Raw genomic sequence first — 15,346 nt, 5'->3', positions numbered from 1 at the left:
GCTTATGGTGCATCTGTGGTTAGTATCAAAGACTAAACTGATACATTTTGGTCAAAATAATTAAAAATAGAGAAAGATATTTTTATAGCACCAGAGACACGATCCAGCCGCAAGAATTAGAAGATCTGGAGGAGGTCTGGAGAATTCTGAAGGCGCACGACAAAGCCTTAGATAACCACCTTGCCAGAATAATTTACGTACGTACTTCTGGCCGAATTTCATCCCAAATATTGAAATACTTACTTCCGTATCCCAAAAACTGCACCCAGTTTAATCGCATATACTGAAATACTCAATTGATCGCAAAATTGAGTTTCGTCATCCAGTATACTGAAATGCTTAATTCATACCAAAACCTCAGTTTAACTTCTCATGCTAACTTTTGATAATTTTGTAATTTAAGCCAACAACTAAGGAAAGGCTGCCGAATAAAGAAGAGATGGACAGTCTCTTCCAACGCCATCGTTGTTCATGCGGATAATTACCAATGGGGGCATTGATGGCCCAAATATCAGTCAAAAGGGCCTGAAGACTTCCTATTCGAATAAAATATAATCTGTACAGTTTTTTCAACGAATATGTACAAAACAACTAGATTTATTAATTGACATTTTAAAAATAGTTTTTTTTCTATAAATTGAAATTTGATTCTAAATTTTAGAATGCAATCTGAGTAACTAACTGAATTACTGAATTTCAGAAAACATGATTATTGCTACTAATGACGACGCTGAAATGTGGCCTATATGCTGCGACGATGGACGGGAACTCTATAAAATTCATGATGGCGATGTGGCACACAATTTGTGTTTGAGCTGCTGGATCAAAATACAGGATGAGCCTGAACCAAAATGCCCCTTCTTTTGGCGGGATTTGCCGCCTTTTCAGTCGTGCATGCACATGTAACTATTGCTTTTGACCTTGTTTATTGTTAAACTAACTAAGCCTGGTGCCATGTGAACAACCTCTTCTTTCCACCTTTGACCACTAACTTGAACCTTCCCATGGTAAACCACAAAAAAACATCCAACTTTTCCTCCATCTCGATCATGTTTTACCTTTGTTTAGTTCCTCTGACACGGACGAGGAACCAAATGACGAGGATGACGATGAGGAGGGAGGAGACCAGATCGAAGTCGATACAGTTGTGCCCTACCGTGACTCCGACTCGGAGTCGGAACCGGAGCAACTGAGGAGTGTCTCCGACTTTGATCTGCTCTCGGGCATTGACGAGGAGGAGAGCACTACCTTGGACGCTATTGCGTTCTCCTACGTGCGGGCTCGCGGTCTCGGGCACGCTGTGGTCTGGGATGGGCGAATCGAAGACGACTCATCCAATGATAATTGGACAAGTGGGTGGGGGCCAAGTACGCGCAAGAACCGCTGGGTCAACCCAGCCTGGGGTCGGACCCTCGTCGTAACGGTTCAAAATCTCAAAATAAATTACTAAAAAGGATTTTGACTGTTTATTAGAAATTTTTTTTTAGCCGACACAACAAATGTAGCGTAGTACGTCTCTAGTGCGTCTCAGTCTCAGTCAGTGCAAATAATCGCCAAACAGTCAATCTATTCAAACAGTGCCAACCTTACCTTATCGGTAGGTTTCAAAACCTCAAATCTCAATTATATTACTAAAACAATTTATGACTAGTTTATTAGAAAACTGTTTTTTTTTAGTGCAAACAACCGCCCTATGCAAATTGCCCTATGCCAAATTTCCCGTTTTCGGAGAGACCAGTACACCAGATAGTATGTCTACGCTCCATTATCAGTGGGTTTCAAAATCTCAAATATCAAAACATATTACTAAAATGTTTAATGACCAGTTTATTAGAAAACTGTTTTTTTTTAGTGCAAACAATCGCCCTTAGTACGCAATTGCACAGCTCAATTCAACTCGCAAAAGCAAAACTCGTCGGCTCAATTCAACTCGAAATCAACTCGCAAAAGCAAAACAAAGTTAGCCGCTTGCTGTTTGCTCACAAAGCTAGTAATCAGCCATCTAAATTTCAAAATCTCAAACTAATTTTACCAAATTATTTCATGACTAGGATTTTATTTTAAAAAAAGTTTTTTAGTGCAAAGTGCCGTGTCTGGTGCCGTCTCAAATCCCCCTTTCAAGTCGCCGTCTCTGGTTCCGTCTCAAATGGCCGTCCATGGTGCTACATCAAATGCTACAACAAATGCTCAGGCAGATTCTTCTCTAAGACCCTCATTTTCACAGTATGATTATCAGAGTCACTGAATTACAGTCAATCAACGTCTGTTTCTTTCCCTATCTAAAACTGTAGATTTAGTTATCTTGTACATTATTGCCTCATAGTTATCTCTATTGCCTCATCTGATGAACTGTACTGCTTGTTTTATTAGTGCTACAAAGTAGTTCATACTAGATAAATTTTTAATGATAGTTATGGAATTAAAATTCCCTAGTGTTTCTTTTTGACTTGAGAAAATTGGCTCTACTGAAGCTAATTGTTATTGTTTTTCGGATCCACTCGTGTAATCTTAATTGTGCGCCCAAATGATAAAATTTTTGGTTGTATAAATAACCAAGGATAGATGCTTACACTCAATATGGGCTCATGACGATCGAAAAGTGGTGGTCTTCTCCTTTCTTAAAAACTATAGAAATGTATCTTTAATCCTCATTTTATTAATTCACTGTTAATAATTCCTTTTTCCTTCTAAAATTATGTCAGAATTTTCCGGTCCAATATCAGAATTTCCTGGGGTTTCAATTGATCGCTTCAATGGTGAGAACCTCAAATCTACGGTTTATTTTCTTTCGCACTGTCATACAGATCACATGGTGGGCCTTAATGAGCCTGATCTCTTCGAAAGGTTAAAACAGTATATTTTGAAAATTTATTGTCAAAAAGTTTCGGCTGCTTTGTTGAGTGCATTGCCGCTTTATGTTAATTTAACTCCATATATTATACCTCTAGATTCAGATAATGAGACAACATTGAATGTTTCATTGGAAGGGGACGAGACTCATACCCTTACTGTCACTCTTGTTCCTGCAGGTCACTGTCCAGGTCCAGTTATGTTCTTATTAGTTTCCAAAGAAAAACCTGTCCTTTTTACTGGCAATTTCAGATGGCAAGCTGATCATACGAAGCAAATCAATCATCTTTTCCACAATTTAAAAGAAGCTGCTGTTCATAGTTTTTATAATATTTTCATCGACACAACGTTTTGCAAAACAGATTCCAATTTCATACCTTGTACGGAGAGCTGTCTTTTAGTCATCTTTCAAGCCGTGTCAGCATGGCTCTGTTCATTTCAAAATAATGTGGTCCATTTTTGTAACAAAACTCGCTACGGTTATGAGTTTTTGATGAAAGAGCTTGTACTTAGATTTAAAACTAAAGTTCACGTTTCATTATGTCAGTATCAACTGTACCAATTTAATCCGTCAATTCAAAATTGGCTCACCTTAGATGGCGAAAGTACCAAAATCCATTTCTGCAAGCACTCGTCTGCCTCTGCGAACTTGAAACTGCCTTGCAAGCCGGACATCCCAAGTCCAGAAGTGCTTACAATCATTCCAACTGTAATGTTCTTCACTAAAAACGAGATAATGCTGACCATCAGAACCACTTGCTCAATTGCAGATAAAACAAAATTACAATAAACCTGAAATTTTAAAAACAAAAGTCACCAAAATAATTCTATAAATTTTTTTAATGCTGTCCTTAATACTTTTTGTTAAAAGTCAATCTTATTTCAAGAAAAAGCTTTTCAAATTTCAAGATTTATCTGCTGACAGCAGTGAAATTGATCAGCACTGTATATATTAATTATCCAACTGCTGGCAATATGGGTGGTCCGAAAACGGTATTTTATTTAGTAAAAACAACAACTTTTTTAAAAGCCAATATTCCGGAGACTACATTACTCTTACACTTTCTTGAGTCACATAAGAGATTCAATTTAATCTAACTTTCTCAGCAATGAACCTGGTAGTGTTAGGATAATTCTAACTCTAGTTAGTGTAAATAAATAAGCCAAAAACCCATTTTTTGGATACATTTTTGATTCCAAAATTCGCAAAAGTGTGGCAGAATAGTTTTGGCTAAATTCAAGCCAGCTTGTTAATCGCAAATGTCTACTAATAACTCACTCAGTTATAGAAATAGGCATTTTTAATTCTTCCATTTTGCTCGATTTTTCCGATTAATTTGATTGAATGTTATTTGATATGTCACAAATTTTAAGTCAAAAAAGATTTTGAAGTCGCCAAACAATTCAAAATTGGCATTAAAGTTAGGGCAGAAATGGCAAAATGATCTTTTTGATCAACTGCATTTACTTCATTTTGAGTTGAAATTTTGATTGAAATTTGAAAATTCAAATTAAATTTCTAACGTTTCGAATTAATGTCCCCGAAAGAATCCTTACGAAGAGCAAACAAGTGCCATATAGCTACAACATTTTTGATGCAAAGCTGATTTTCATATAGATTTGACATACTTGAAAAAAAACTTGCCTGCACAGAATGTTTGAATTTAGACCAATGCTTTTTCATAAATTTTTATCTAATTAAACTCACATGCCTAAAAAAACTAAATTATGCGTACACAGACTTTTTAAAATTAGAAGATTGTTTTTCTTTGAAATTTGATTTTTCTTTGCATTTGAAAACTTTTTGAAGCTATCTGCTTTTTTGGAGCTTTTTTCTCGAACGTGAATTTTCAGTTGTTTCGAAAAACTTCTGAGCCAATTTAATTTTCGAAAAAAAATAAGAATCTTTGAAAATTGGAATGGACAAGATTCATTAAGAAAAACTGCTTTATTTGTGAAAGATTTTGCATGCAAAGCTATATTTCAGATAAAGTTCATATACCTAAAAAGACTTAATGTATGTCTGCACAGATTGTTTATATTTAGAAGGTTGCCTTTGAAGTAATTCTGCCCTCATCCAATTTTCGCAATTGAAACTGAAATTTTTTAAAATTTTTCAGAAACAACTACTCACAAAGAAGCGGAGCAAAACTACTCACACTTCCGATAAAAAGTCGAAATGAACCTACAAATCAAAAAATAAATCTTTCAATTTTTCACGAAATAATTAGAAAATTTAAAAAGTTTTTGGAAATTTGAGAAAGAAAAAAGTGCAACTGTAAAATTTACAGAGAATTGTGGAGCAAAGTATTCCGCTATATGCAATGAAACCCATACATAGCAGGACAAACTATTCGACAAAAAGAGAGATGAAAACCGTAGAAAAAACTATAGAAAAAATGATTTCACAAAATTTTTTCCTACATTTACTTTGGTTTATCTCATCAAACAACTAAAAACTGGCCTCTGAGCCGATCAATGATCAGCCATATCCTTTTCAGCCGAGGGGGGGGGGCGAATAAAAATTGAAAAAATGAAAGAAAAATATACCGAAATCAACATTTTGTTAACTTGTTTGTAAATTTCGCATAGAATGGGCATTCAAAATGTAGACATGCTCCAATATTGTCTGTTGTTTATCTGTCTGTTCGTTGACGAAAGTAGAGATGACCAAATTTTAGTCATCCTGTGAACAAAAATTTTTACGGGAAAAACTCTTGTTTAATTTTGATTTCCGGTATTTGTTGTTCATTGGAGTATAAGGTTTTTTCTGGCAAAGACTTCTTCATGAAACAAACGAAAATCAATTCAGAGCAGAAACGCTTTCCACTATGAAAAAACTTTAAAATTATAGTTCAAAATTTGAACAAAAACATTCAAAGCTTTTAACAACTAAAGGCGATTTAATTAAAGCTCTTTTAACGCTTTGTTCAAAAATAAAAGAAATTTCAATAAACGTAAACTGAAATTTAAGGGGACTGAAAATTTCTAGGGAGCTTCACATTTTTTTAATTTCCTTAGAAAATTGTTCAGAGTTAAAACTTTTTCTAAATCGGACATAATAGTGAAACACTGTTTGAAACAGTCACGGTTAAAACTGATACTGGGCATATTCTACTTAATTGTACTATCTTAATTTGTTCTACCTTTGTTTTCCATAGGCTTTGATAGTCGCTTCAGTATATCAACCACAGAAACAAGAAACTTAACATTCAAGTTTATCAAATCTCAAAAAACAGCCAAGATCTTGAAGAAAAAAAATTCTTTAAATTTTTTAAAATCGTTTTCCGCGTTCTTTAAATCAAATATGGGTTCTGACAAGTATATTCAAAGAATCTTGTCCTGTCATAACAATGAAACAAAATTTGAAATAGCATAACAATTGCCTGCTTGACTTACAATGAGAATTTCAAAAACTTACTTAAACTTTTTCAAAACAATATCTCAAGTGTAACATTTTGATTTTTCTGTTCAGGAAAAAAACTTCAGGCAACTATCTAGTAATGTTTATAAGGTTCTTTTCAATCAAGCGTGATTGACGAACATCCACTTTTTTAGCGTGTTTATGAAAGCTTAAATGAACATCGAAAAAATCGCAAGGCGCCTATGCTGAAAAATGTTAACATATCACTTCCAATCAATTCATTCCTCTTGAAATTGATCGAAACTAAATTTACCGAAAATTGCAATTACGTCCATAAATAATATCTAACAAAAGGAGTGAATATTGTCGCCATTTCTTCTAAAAGTTTTTGCTTTAAGATCTATTTGCTGCTGATTGCTATGTTTGGGTCTCATAAAAGCCTTAAAAGCGTGCATGATTCTGGCCTCTTTTCAAGGAAATTATCAAAATTTGTTCTCGATGAAGTTTACCAAAAAAAAAAACAGGTAGAATATCGAACAAAATTAAGCCCCGGGAATCTTTTTCTTTATTGGGTCATAACATTTCCCTCAAAATCATCTGCCAAAAATAATGTGAAGAAAATTAGTTGAAATTTTGAAACTTTTCACAGAATCAAAATTACAAAAAAAAATGGTTGCCTTTTTTTTTAAATCGAGAAAAGTTTTTTCTGATATTTTTTTTTTGATATTTTACCCCGCAGAACATGAGACAATAGTAAGTGTGAGCGTCTGCCTCTACCCAAATCCGCCCCTGATTTAAGTCTTTCTGAGTTGATAGGCAGATCTCAGTTTTTAACGAAGGCTACTTGGCTTAGCGTACTCTGTAAAAAATATTCAAGCGTCAAGTGCCAAAGCACAGATACAGTTAGACGATGTGTCACTTGTTGTATGCTAGGGTCTTGTGATATTATGAGGGTTCATGTGACTATCGCCGTGATCATGATGATGGAGTTCGATGACTCATAAAAAGAGAGCCTGTTCGATGATGTCCTCTTCGTCGTCCTCGATGATCTGCTTGTGGAAAGTGTTCCTCAGCTCATCGATGTCCAGCTTCTTGTTGCTGTCCTTGTCGAATTTCTTGAACAGCTTGTATGCTCTCTTCTCCAGTCTGCTCAAGTCTTTCGGGTGCAGTGCCTCCCCTTCTTGCGCCTCCACCCTAACACATACTTTGAAGTTTTGCCAATTTCAAAAAAGCACAAAAGTTTATTTGTTGAACTGGATTCGGCAAAATGTACGCGGAATCCAGATATGTTCACGAACGGTTCTGCGAGGGTTATGAGAACACAGTTTGCGCTCGTAATGAAACGCGCAAGTAAAAAATTTCGAAAAAGTATAATATGGAAAAAATATTCAGATTGTTGAAAATTCGGAGCGCTCATTTGTTACTCACGTAATCCAACTGACAAAAACTTCGTACCTTTTTACCTGTTTGGGCTCGTGTTACTTGCGTTTGAATTCTTTTAATAAAATAGAGAAACCATCGAGCTCTTCACATAACGAAAAACAGCTGTTGCGAACCTGGTAAAGTTTTACATACCAATTTTTTTTGGTCATTACCGTTTTTGGGTGAGAAATGCTATCAAATCCTCAAGTTACAACCTCGGTGTAATAGGAGAGTTTGTGAAAATAGTGATTCGATCCAATTTTTTGTTATACATTTTTTTCAGTAATTCTGACACTAACTCAAATTTCTTAACTTAGCGGAGAGATTGTTAATGTAGTCATCAATTCAGTTTTTCTGGTTATAAAATTTTTTTGACGAGACAGCTTTTTGAAATAATTTACTCGGCTAAGAACTGCTATCTCCTCCGCAAGCCAAAGCCTCAATTTACAAGATCGGGATACAGTGATTCGATTCATTTTTTTATTTATGCATTTTTTGGTTATTTTACTGGGCCGAGAACGGCTACCTCTTCCTCAAACCAAAGCTTCATGTTATAACAACGGAGTTAGCGGGGAAATTGTGGATTGAGTGATTTGATTCTATTTGTTTGGTTCTACAATTTTTCGGCTAGGTAACTTTTTTGATATTTTACCTGGCAGAGAAAGGCTACCACACCCGCATCTTCGTTTGGCAGTCTTGAACCGTTGTTGTGAACCTGTAGATGCTCTTTTAACGCTTTTTTCAAAAATAAATTTTTTTTTTTTTAATAAATGTAAACTTAAATTTAAGGGGGCTGAAAATTTCTAGGGAGCTTCACAACTTTTTATTTCCATAGAAAATTCTTCCGAGTTAAAATTTTTTCTAAATCGGACATAATAGTGAAACAATGTTTGACAAAGTCACGGTTAAAACTGATACTGGGCATATTCTACTTATATGTACTGTCTTAATTTTTTCTACCTTTGTTTTCCATAGGCTTTGATAGTCGCTTCAGTACATCAACCACAGAAACGAGAAACTTAACATTCAAGTTTATCAAATCTCAAAAAACAGCCGAGATCTTGAAGAAAAAAAAAGTTCTTTAAAGCTTTTTAAAATCGTTTTCCGCGTTCTTTAAATCAAATATGGGTTCTGAAAAGTATATTTCAAGAATTTTGTCCTGTCATAACAATGAAACAAAATTTAAAATTTGAAATAGCATAAAAATTGCCTGCTTGACTTACAACGAGAATTTCGAAAACCTACTTAAACTTTTTCAAAACAATATCTGAAGCGTAACATTTTGATTTTTCTGTTCAGGAAAAAAATTTCAAGCAACTATCTTAAAATGTTTATAAGGTTTTTTTTTCAAACAAGCAAAATTTTTTTAGCGTTAGTGACGAATATCCACTTTTTTAGCGTGTTTGTGAAAGCTTAAATAATATCAAACAAAAGGAGTGAATATTGTCGCCATTTCTTCAAAATTTTTTTGCTTTAGGATCTATTTGCTGCTCATTGCTATGTTTAGGTCTCATAAAAGCCTTAAAAGCGTGCATGATTCTGGCTTCTTTTCAAGGAAATTGGTTTCGGCTCCAAAACTACCGAAACCAAATAAAACGCATCGGTAATTTCGAAAAAAAAATTAAAGACCCGTGAATTTATAAGAATTGATACAAGAACAATTATTATCTAATTTTGAACTTAATTCTTTTTTATTTTGCGATAGATATCTTAGACATGACAAAAAAGTTCGTCTATTTATGTTACTTCTTTTGTTAACCAAACTTTTTTGAAGAAAAACTTCTAGCTGGCTCCAATGTTATCTTATTTTTTTACTCAAAAATCAGAACAAACATGAACCTTTAGAATTGAGTAGTTATTATGCAACATCCATAACAGTCTCAAAATAATTCACTCAATTATTATAGTTTTTCTTTTTGGTGAATATATTACCTTATTTAGGGCGTTTGATCAGGTTCTGTTAAAAGCGCCGTGTTTTTTTTGCTGCGTTTCAATGTATAATTTCCTACATCAACACCAATCAATGGGTAGATAGAAAACGTTTCATTTCAACTGGAATTAATTTACCTTTCATTTCGTTTAACATTAAATCCTCAAAGTTTTTCTGGTTTAATTACAGGCATCGATAGTGAGGAAAACAATACCATGTTTTTCAATAAGAATGACGCGTTTAAAAAAACTCGAGCTAGTTCTAAAACATCAGCTATTCAAAAGCGTTGTCAATTTCGGAGTTTACCAAAATTGGCAGTCTTCGTCTTGAACCCAGAATGTCATGTTAACTTCACCGTCATAGTGTTAAAGTAACGGGAAGCAATTAAAAAATTGTAGCGTAAGCAAAAAATGCCAGTCGATTAAAAGTATCTTTGTTCTTTTTTGTGCGTTATAGTTTTTGTGCGTCAAAGATTCAAGGTTTTCAACTTGATTAGGCGATCAAATTGAAAACAAACTTTGGAATTTTGTGGCAGTAATTTGAAGAATGTGCGTTTAAAAATGTGTTACTAATGGTTATTTCCAAAACTCATTAATTGAAGAGTAATATATTTATAGTTTTAAAGTGTCATTTAATGAACTTTTGTATTTTCTGCCTTATTGTTGTTATTATATTTTCTGTATTTACAATATTATATATGTACTTATATTTTATTGTTTTATAATTATTGGATCTTTTTAACAATCCACCCTATTGCAATACCAGACTCAAACTCGGCGCGACTATGCAATTTGGGTCTAAATCCGGATGTGGCGCGACCCTTAAAGTCTGGACATGAGTCTGGGACTTCGACCCGGGAAGGTACAAAATTCGTATATGCTTAACTGGTCAATTCTTTATTTATAGGGGGGGGGGGGATTCGTTGCAAGGTACAATAGGGGGGTGGGAATAGTTAACAAGATCCTAATTATTTTTAGTGACTATAAGAACACGTTATTTTCTTGAGTCATTATGCGCCTAAAACTCAACCCTAGTGCTTGAGTTCAAAAACAAGTTGAGCTTAAAAAGCAGTTTTTTTAGAAATCTGGGCCAATTTTACAGATAAGAGTCACATCAGTAAATAGATTCAAAAAATTCAGCATGCTCAGATATCATTAAAACTTAAAGATTTATAATCATAAAGCAGTATAGTCATCTTTAGTTGTTCAATTCAAGGGTGGATTTAGAAAACTCTCGAGGGACGGATTCACAGAAGCAAGCATTAAAAAAAGTTGTTGCCCTTTTTTTAATTCGAGAAAATTTTTTTCTGATATTTTTTTAAGTCGCCACAAAAACGTAGGCGAAATTTTCCGTTGATTTCTGCTTAAGGTTTGGGCTGGCATCGCCCCTCCCCCCAAATGTAGCATGTATTGAAGCTGCCTTGAAATTATCGGGTGCTTGTGCCAAAATTTATTTTCGTTAAATAAAACCAGAGGGTGAGGCAATCTTAAGAATGAGCGTATGCCCCTCCCCAAATCCGCCCCTGATTTAAGTCTTTCTGAGTTGATAGGCAGATCTCAGTTTTTAACGAAGGCTACTTGGCTTAGCGTACTCTGTAAAAAATATTCAAGCGTCAAGTGCCAAAGCACAGATACAGTTAGACGATGTGTCACTTGTTGTATGCTAGGGTCTTGTGATATTATGAGGGTTCATGTGACTATCGCCGTGATCATGATGATGGAGTTCGATGACTCATAAAAAGAGAGCCTGTTCGATGATGTCCTCTTCGTCGTCCTCGATGATCTGCTTGTGGAAGTAGTTCCTCAGCTCATCGATGTCCAGCTTCTTGTTGTTGTCCTTGTCGAATTTCTTGAACAGCTTGTAGGCTCTCTTCTCCAGTCTGCTCAAGTCTTTCGGGTGCAGTGCCTCCCCTTCTTGCGCTTCCACCCTAACACATACTTTGAAGTTTTGCCAATTTCAAAAAAGCATAAAAGCTTGTTTGTTGAACTGGATTCGGCAAAAATGTACGCGGAAACCAGATATGTTCACGTACTGTTCAGCGAGGGTTATGAGAACACAGTTTGCGCTCGTAATGAAACGCGCAAGAAATAAATTTCGAAAAAGTATAAAGAGGAAAAAATTTTCAGAGCGTTGAAAATTCGGAGCGCTCATTTGTTATTCACGTAATCCAACTGACAAAAACTCCGTACCTTTTTAACTGTCCGGGCTCGTGTTACTTGCGTTTGAATTCTTTTAATACAATAGAGAAACCATCGAGCTCTTCACATAACGAAAAACAGCTGTTGCGAACCTGGTAAAGTTTTACATACCAATTTTTTTTGGTCATTACCATTTTTTGGGTGAGAAATGCTATCAAATCCTCAAGTTACAACCTCGGTGTAATAGGAGAGTTTGTGAAAATAGCGATTCGATCTATTTTTTTGTTATACATTTTTTTCAGTAATTCTGACACTAACGCAAAAATCTTAAGTTAGCGGAGAGATTGTTAATGTAGTCATCAATTCAGTTTTTTTGGTTATAAAACTTTTTTCACGAGACAGCTTTTTGAAATAGTTTTCTCGGCTAAGAAATGCTATCTCCTCCAAAAGCCTAAGCCTCAATTTACAACAACGATATTAATGGAGATACTCTGGATACAGTGATTCGATTCACTTTTTTATTTACGCATTTTTTGGTTATTTTACTGGGCCGAGAACGGCTACCTCATCCTCAAGCCAAAGCCTCAGGTTATAACAACGGAGTTAGCGGGGAAATTGTGGATTTAGTGATTTGATTCTATTTGTTTGGTTCTACAATTTTTTGGCTAGGTAACTTTTTTGATATTTTAGCTGAGAGAGAAAGGCTACCACACCCGCATGCCAAAACGTCAAGTTACAGTTTCTGATTTAGTGGATAGATTGTGGATATGGTGTTTCGATTCAATTTGTTTCGTAATATAATTTTTTGGTTAGGCAGCTCTTCTGATTTTTTTCCTGGCCGCTGTTTTCTTGCGAATAAAATCTAGATATTTATAATTTAGAAACTTCGGATATTGACAAGTTACTAACAACTCGTGTCATTAAACTGATTGCAAAAGTTTCGAGCATAGATTAAATAATATTAATTGAATTAAATCAATGCTTATTGTTCCGACTTTCGATACGAAAGTAACGGAATATTTGTGCTTGGGGTGGGTTTTTTTTCTTCGGACAAATTTTGACTTTTAACTAGCCATTTTTGACTGAATTTTTTTTATATCATTCAAAAGGTATTGTTGTCCTGGGTTTCAATTTGAAAAGATATTTTACCTGTTATCGTTTTTCGTAAAATTATGGGGGTTTAAAGATTTGCCACATGAAACTTATTTGCCATAATTGATTTGTTACAAAGAGCGAAATCTATTTTTTTGTGGTTCATATGGGGGGGGGGATGATTTTGTAAAAAAAATTCAAATTTTAGAGAAAAAAAATCTTTTTTTTTCTTACATTTTATTTGTTAGTGATATTTATGTTATAACTGCTCCATAAATCTTAAAAGGCAGTCGGAAGGTTCAGGGCTTCGCCCTGATATGAGGAGTCTTGTTAGAATTGTTAATACCTGAACCGTTTGGATTGGAAATATGACAACGAATCAGCATCTTCAAGCGAAAACAGAAAAACTTCAAAATCAAGTTTAATTCACTTATATTCTTTGAAAATCAAGATGTAACTGATAGTAAATGATATTGGCTGTGGAGCCGTAAAAAAACAAACAGTTTGACATATATAGCTCTATCAATTTTTTTAACATCAAAAATGATCCAAGACAAGCAAAAAGACCGTCGGATTAACTTAACAGTTTGCCCTGATAAGAGAAGATCCAATTTTTATGTTGAAATGAAGCGGAAACCTACAGTATGCGATTTATTTTGGGAGCATCTAACATGAACTTCAAATATTTCAAGCTAAGCAGGAAAATGTTTGATTGTTACTACCATTGAAAAATCGGGAAGAACTTTGTAATCGGGTAATTTTTCTTTTTTTTTGTTTTCCACGGAAAGTCTGATATATCGAAGAATCATCAAAATGAGAACTTTTTCAGTCGTATTTCAAACGACCTTACAAATTTTTCAAAAAGATGTCTCCGTGTAGAAAAACTGCTTTGAAATTTTTGATAATTATTCTAAATTCGAACCAGTAACGCATTCGAGTAACGCTTGTTCGTTATATGGAAATTTACTTTTTAAGACTTTTAGGATACAAAAACTTATTTTTACTAAAGATAAAACTGGCTTGGGATGTTTCATTTAGCGTTTATCTGGCACTAATAAATTTTTCGGAAAAAATCCAAAATTTTTGTGAAAAATTTAGAAAAAACTTTTTTTTTCACTTTTCAAAATATTTTTTAGCTACAAATATCGTCGATCATACCTAATTCACTAATTTCTACGCAACTTTGTTGTTTTTAATCCACATAAAAAACAATATAATTTTGAAAAAAAAAGAATATAATTTTATGAAAATGTTTGGAACTTTCTGTGCAAGTAGCACAGAAACCGGCTATCCCTGTTTGATTATTTGGATAAATTCGCTCTAAAAAATTTTCAATTCTTTTATTGAGCGGAAACAGAAAAAAAATGTTTGCTTTAAACACGGAGCGAGCGTATTCTAGAAACTTTGTTTGGTTAAATTTATTTCTTTTATTATTCCCAATTTTATGGATGACTACTAGCATATCAGTAATTTTTAGCCAAATTAAAGCATCAGAAAACCTCCAGATATGAATAATGCTCATTAAATTTTTTGATCAAACACTTTTTATCTAAACCGGTTAAAGAATTAATTGCTTTTTGTTCCGAATAAAATAGACTTCAAAATTGTCGGAAGCTCGTTTATCGACTAATAATCTTTTCATAGATTATTTTTTTGAACTTGTTTTAGGGCTTTTGTTCAGTTATCACGAAGCACCGCTGTTGTGCCACTGCTGAAGAACTACAGGCAACTTTTTTGGTTGTTTTTCAGGGCTTGGTAATGTTGCCTCGCCCGCAAGCAACGAGCACGGATCATGGTGGGCCCCGAACATCGGACCTAATGATTGAGAAGCCCAGACAAAACGTAACCACTTCACCACCGATTGGCTTTTGATAAATAAACATATTTTTTATGCAACTAACAGAACTTTACAAAACCAGGCCGTTGTTCGACTGAGGCTGCTAGGCAAATGAATCCATTTTTTAAATTAAAATTGCAGAACAGTTTTTAATGTATTACATTTCTGGTAGATTAGGGAAAGTTTGAGCTTCGATTTATGTATTAAAATAATTAAATCAGTTTTGAATCTAAAAGTAAAGCATAATTTTAAGGCCACACTTTTCTCAATTAAATTTAAACGCGACTCTAAGCGGGCAAAAAAATTGAGCTAAATAAAATCTTTACTATCGATACAAAAAAGAAAAATTCCAAACATGAGTATGAAATAGCATCCCATTCGTTCAATAACTCATATTCTAAATACAAAATAGTAATCAATTCCTACGCAAGAAGAACAAAATGTTCTGATTTTGCGAAAGAATTGGAAAGTTTAAAGAAAACAATCAGTTGAGTGGGCGGTGGGACAAAAAATGCCTAACCTGTATCTGAAGTGGTCGACAATAATCTGTTTGAACTCCTGTCTGCTGATGAACCCATCGTTGTCCGCGTCTCCCTTCTCCAACATCAGGTTGACCCTGTCCTCGAACTGTTTCCGCATCTGGTTAGGCGTCGCCCACACTGGATGTCGCTGGGAGGGGGGTTTGATCCCCGCCTGTGTCTGGGCCACCAGAG

The 15,346-nt window shown here is 34.5% G+C and overlaps 1 protein-coding gene across 1 annotated transcript; it reads right to left on the bottom strand.

Moving 5' to 3' along the window:
- Positions 1-10,965: 10,965 nt before the first annotated feature.
- On the bottom strand, positions 10,966-15,346 carry LOC134851699 (uncharacterized; the record flags this gene model as incomplete). Its single annotated transcript, XM_063867901.1, is given in 2 exon segments — positions 10,966-11,493; positions 15,154-15,346. Coding segments are annotated over 2 exon segments (389 nt in total), but the record flags the coding sequence as incomplete, so codon positions are not given.

The sequence above is a fragment of the Symsagittifera roscoffensis genome, chromosome 7, assembly GCF_963678635.1.
Source record: "Symsagittifera roscoffensis chromosome 7, txSymRosc1.1, whole genome shotgun sequence".
Taxonomy (NCBI): domain Eukaryota; kingdom Metazoa; phylum Xenacoelomorpha; order Acoela; family Convolutidae; genus Symsagittifera; species Symsagittifera roscoffensis.
Note: the sequence above shows the minus strand (reverse complement) of the source record. Positions and strands in the feature narration are given on the sequence as shown.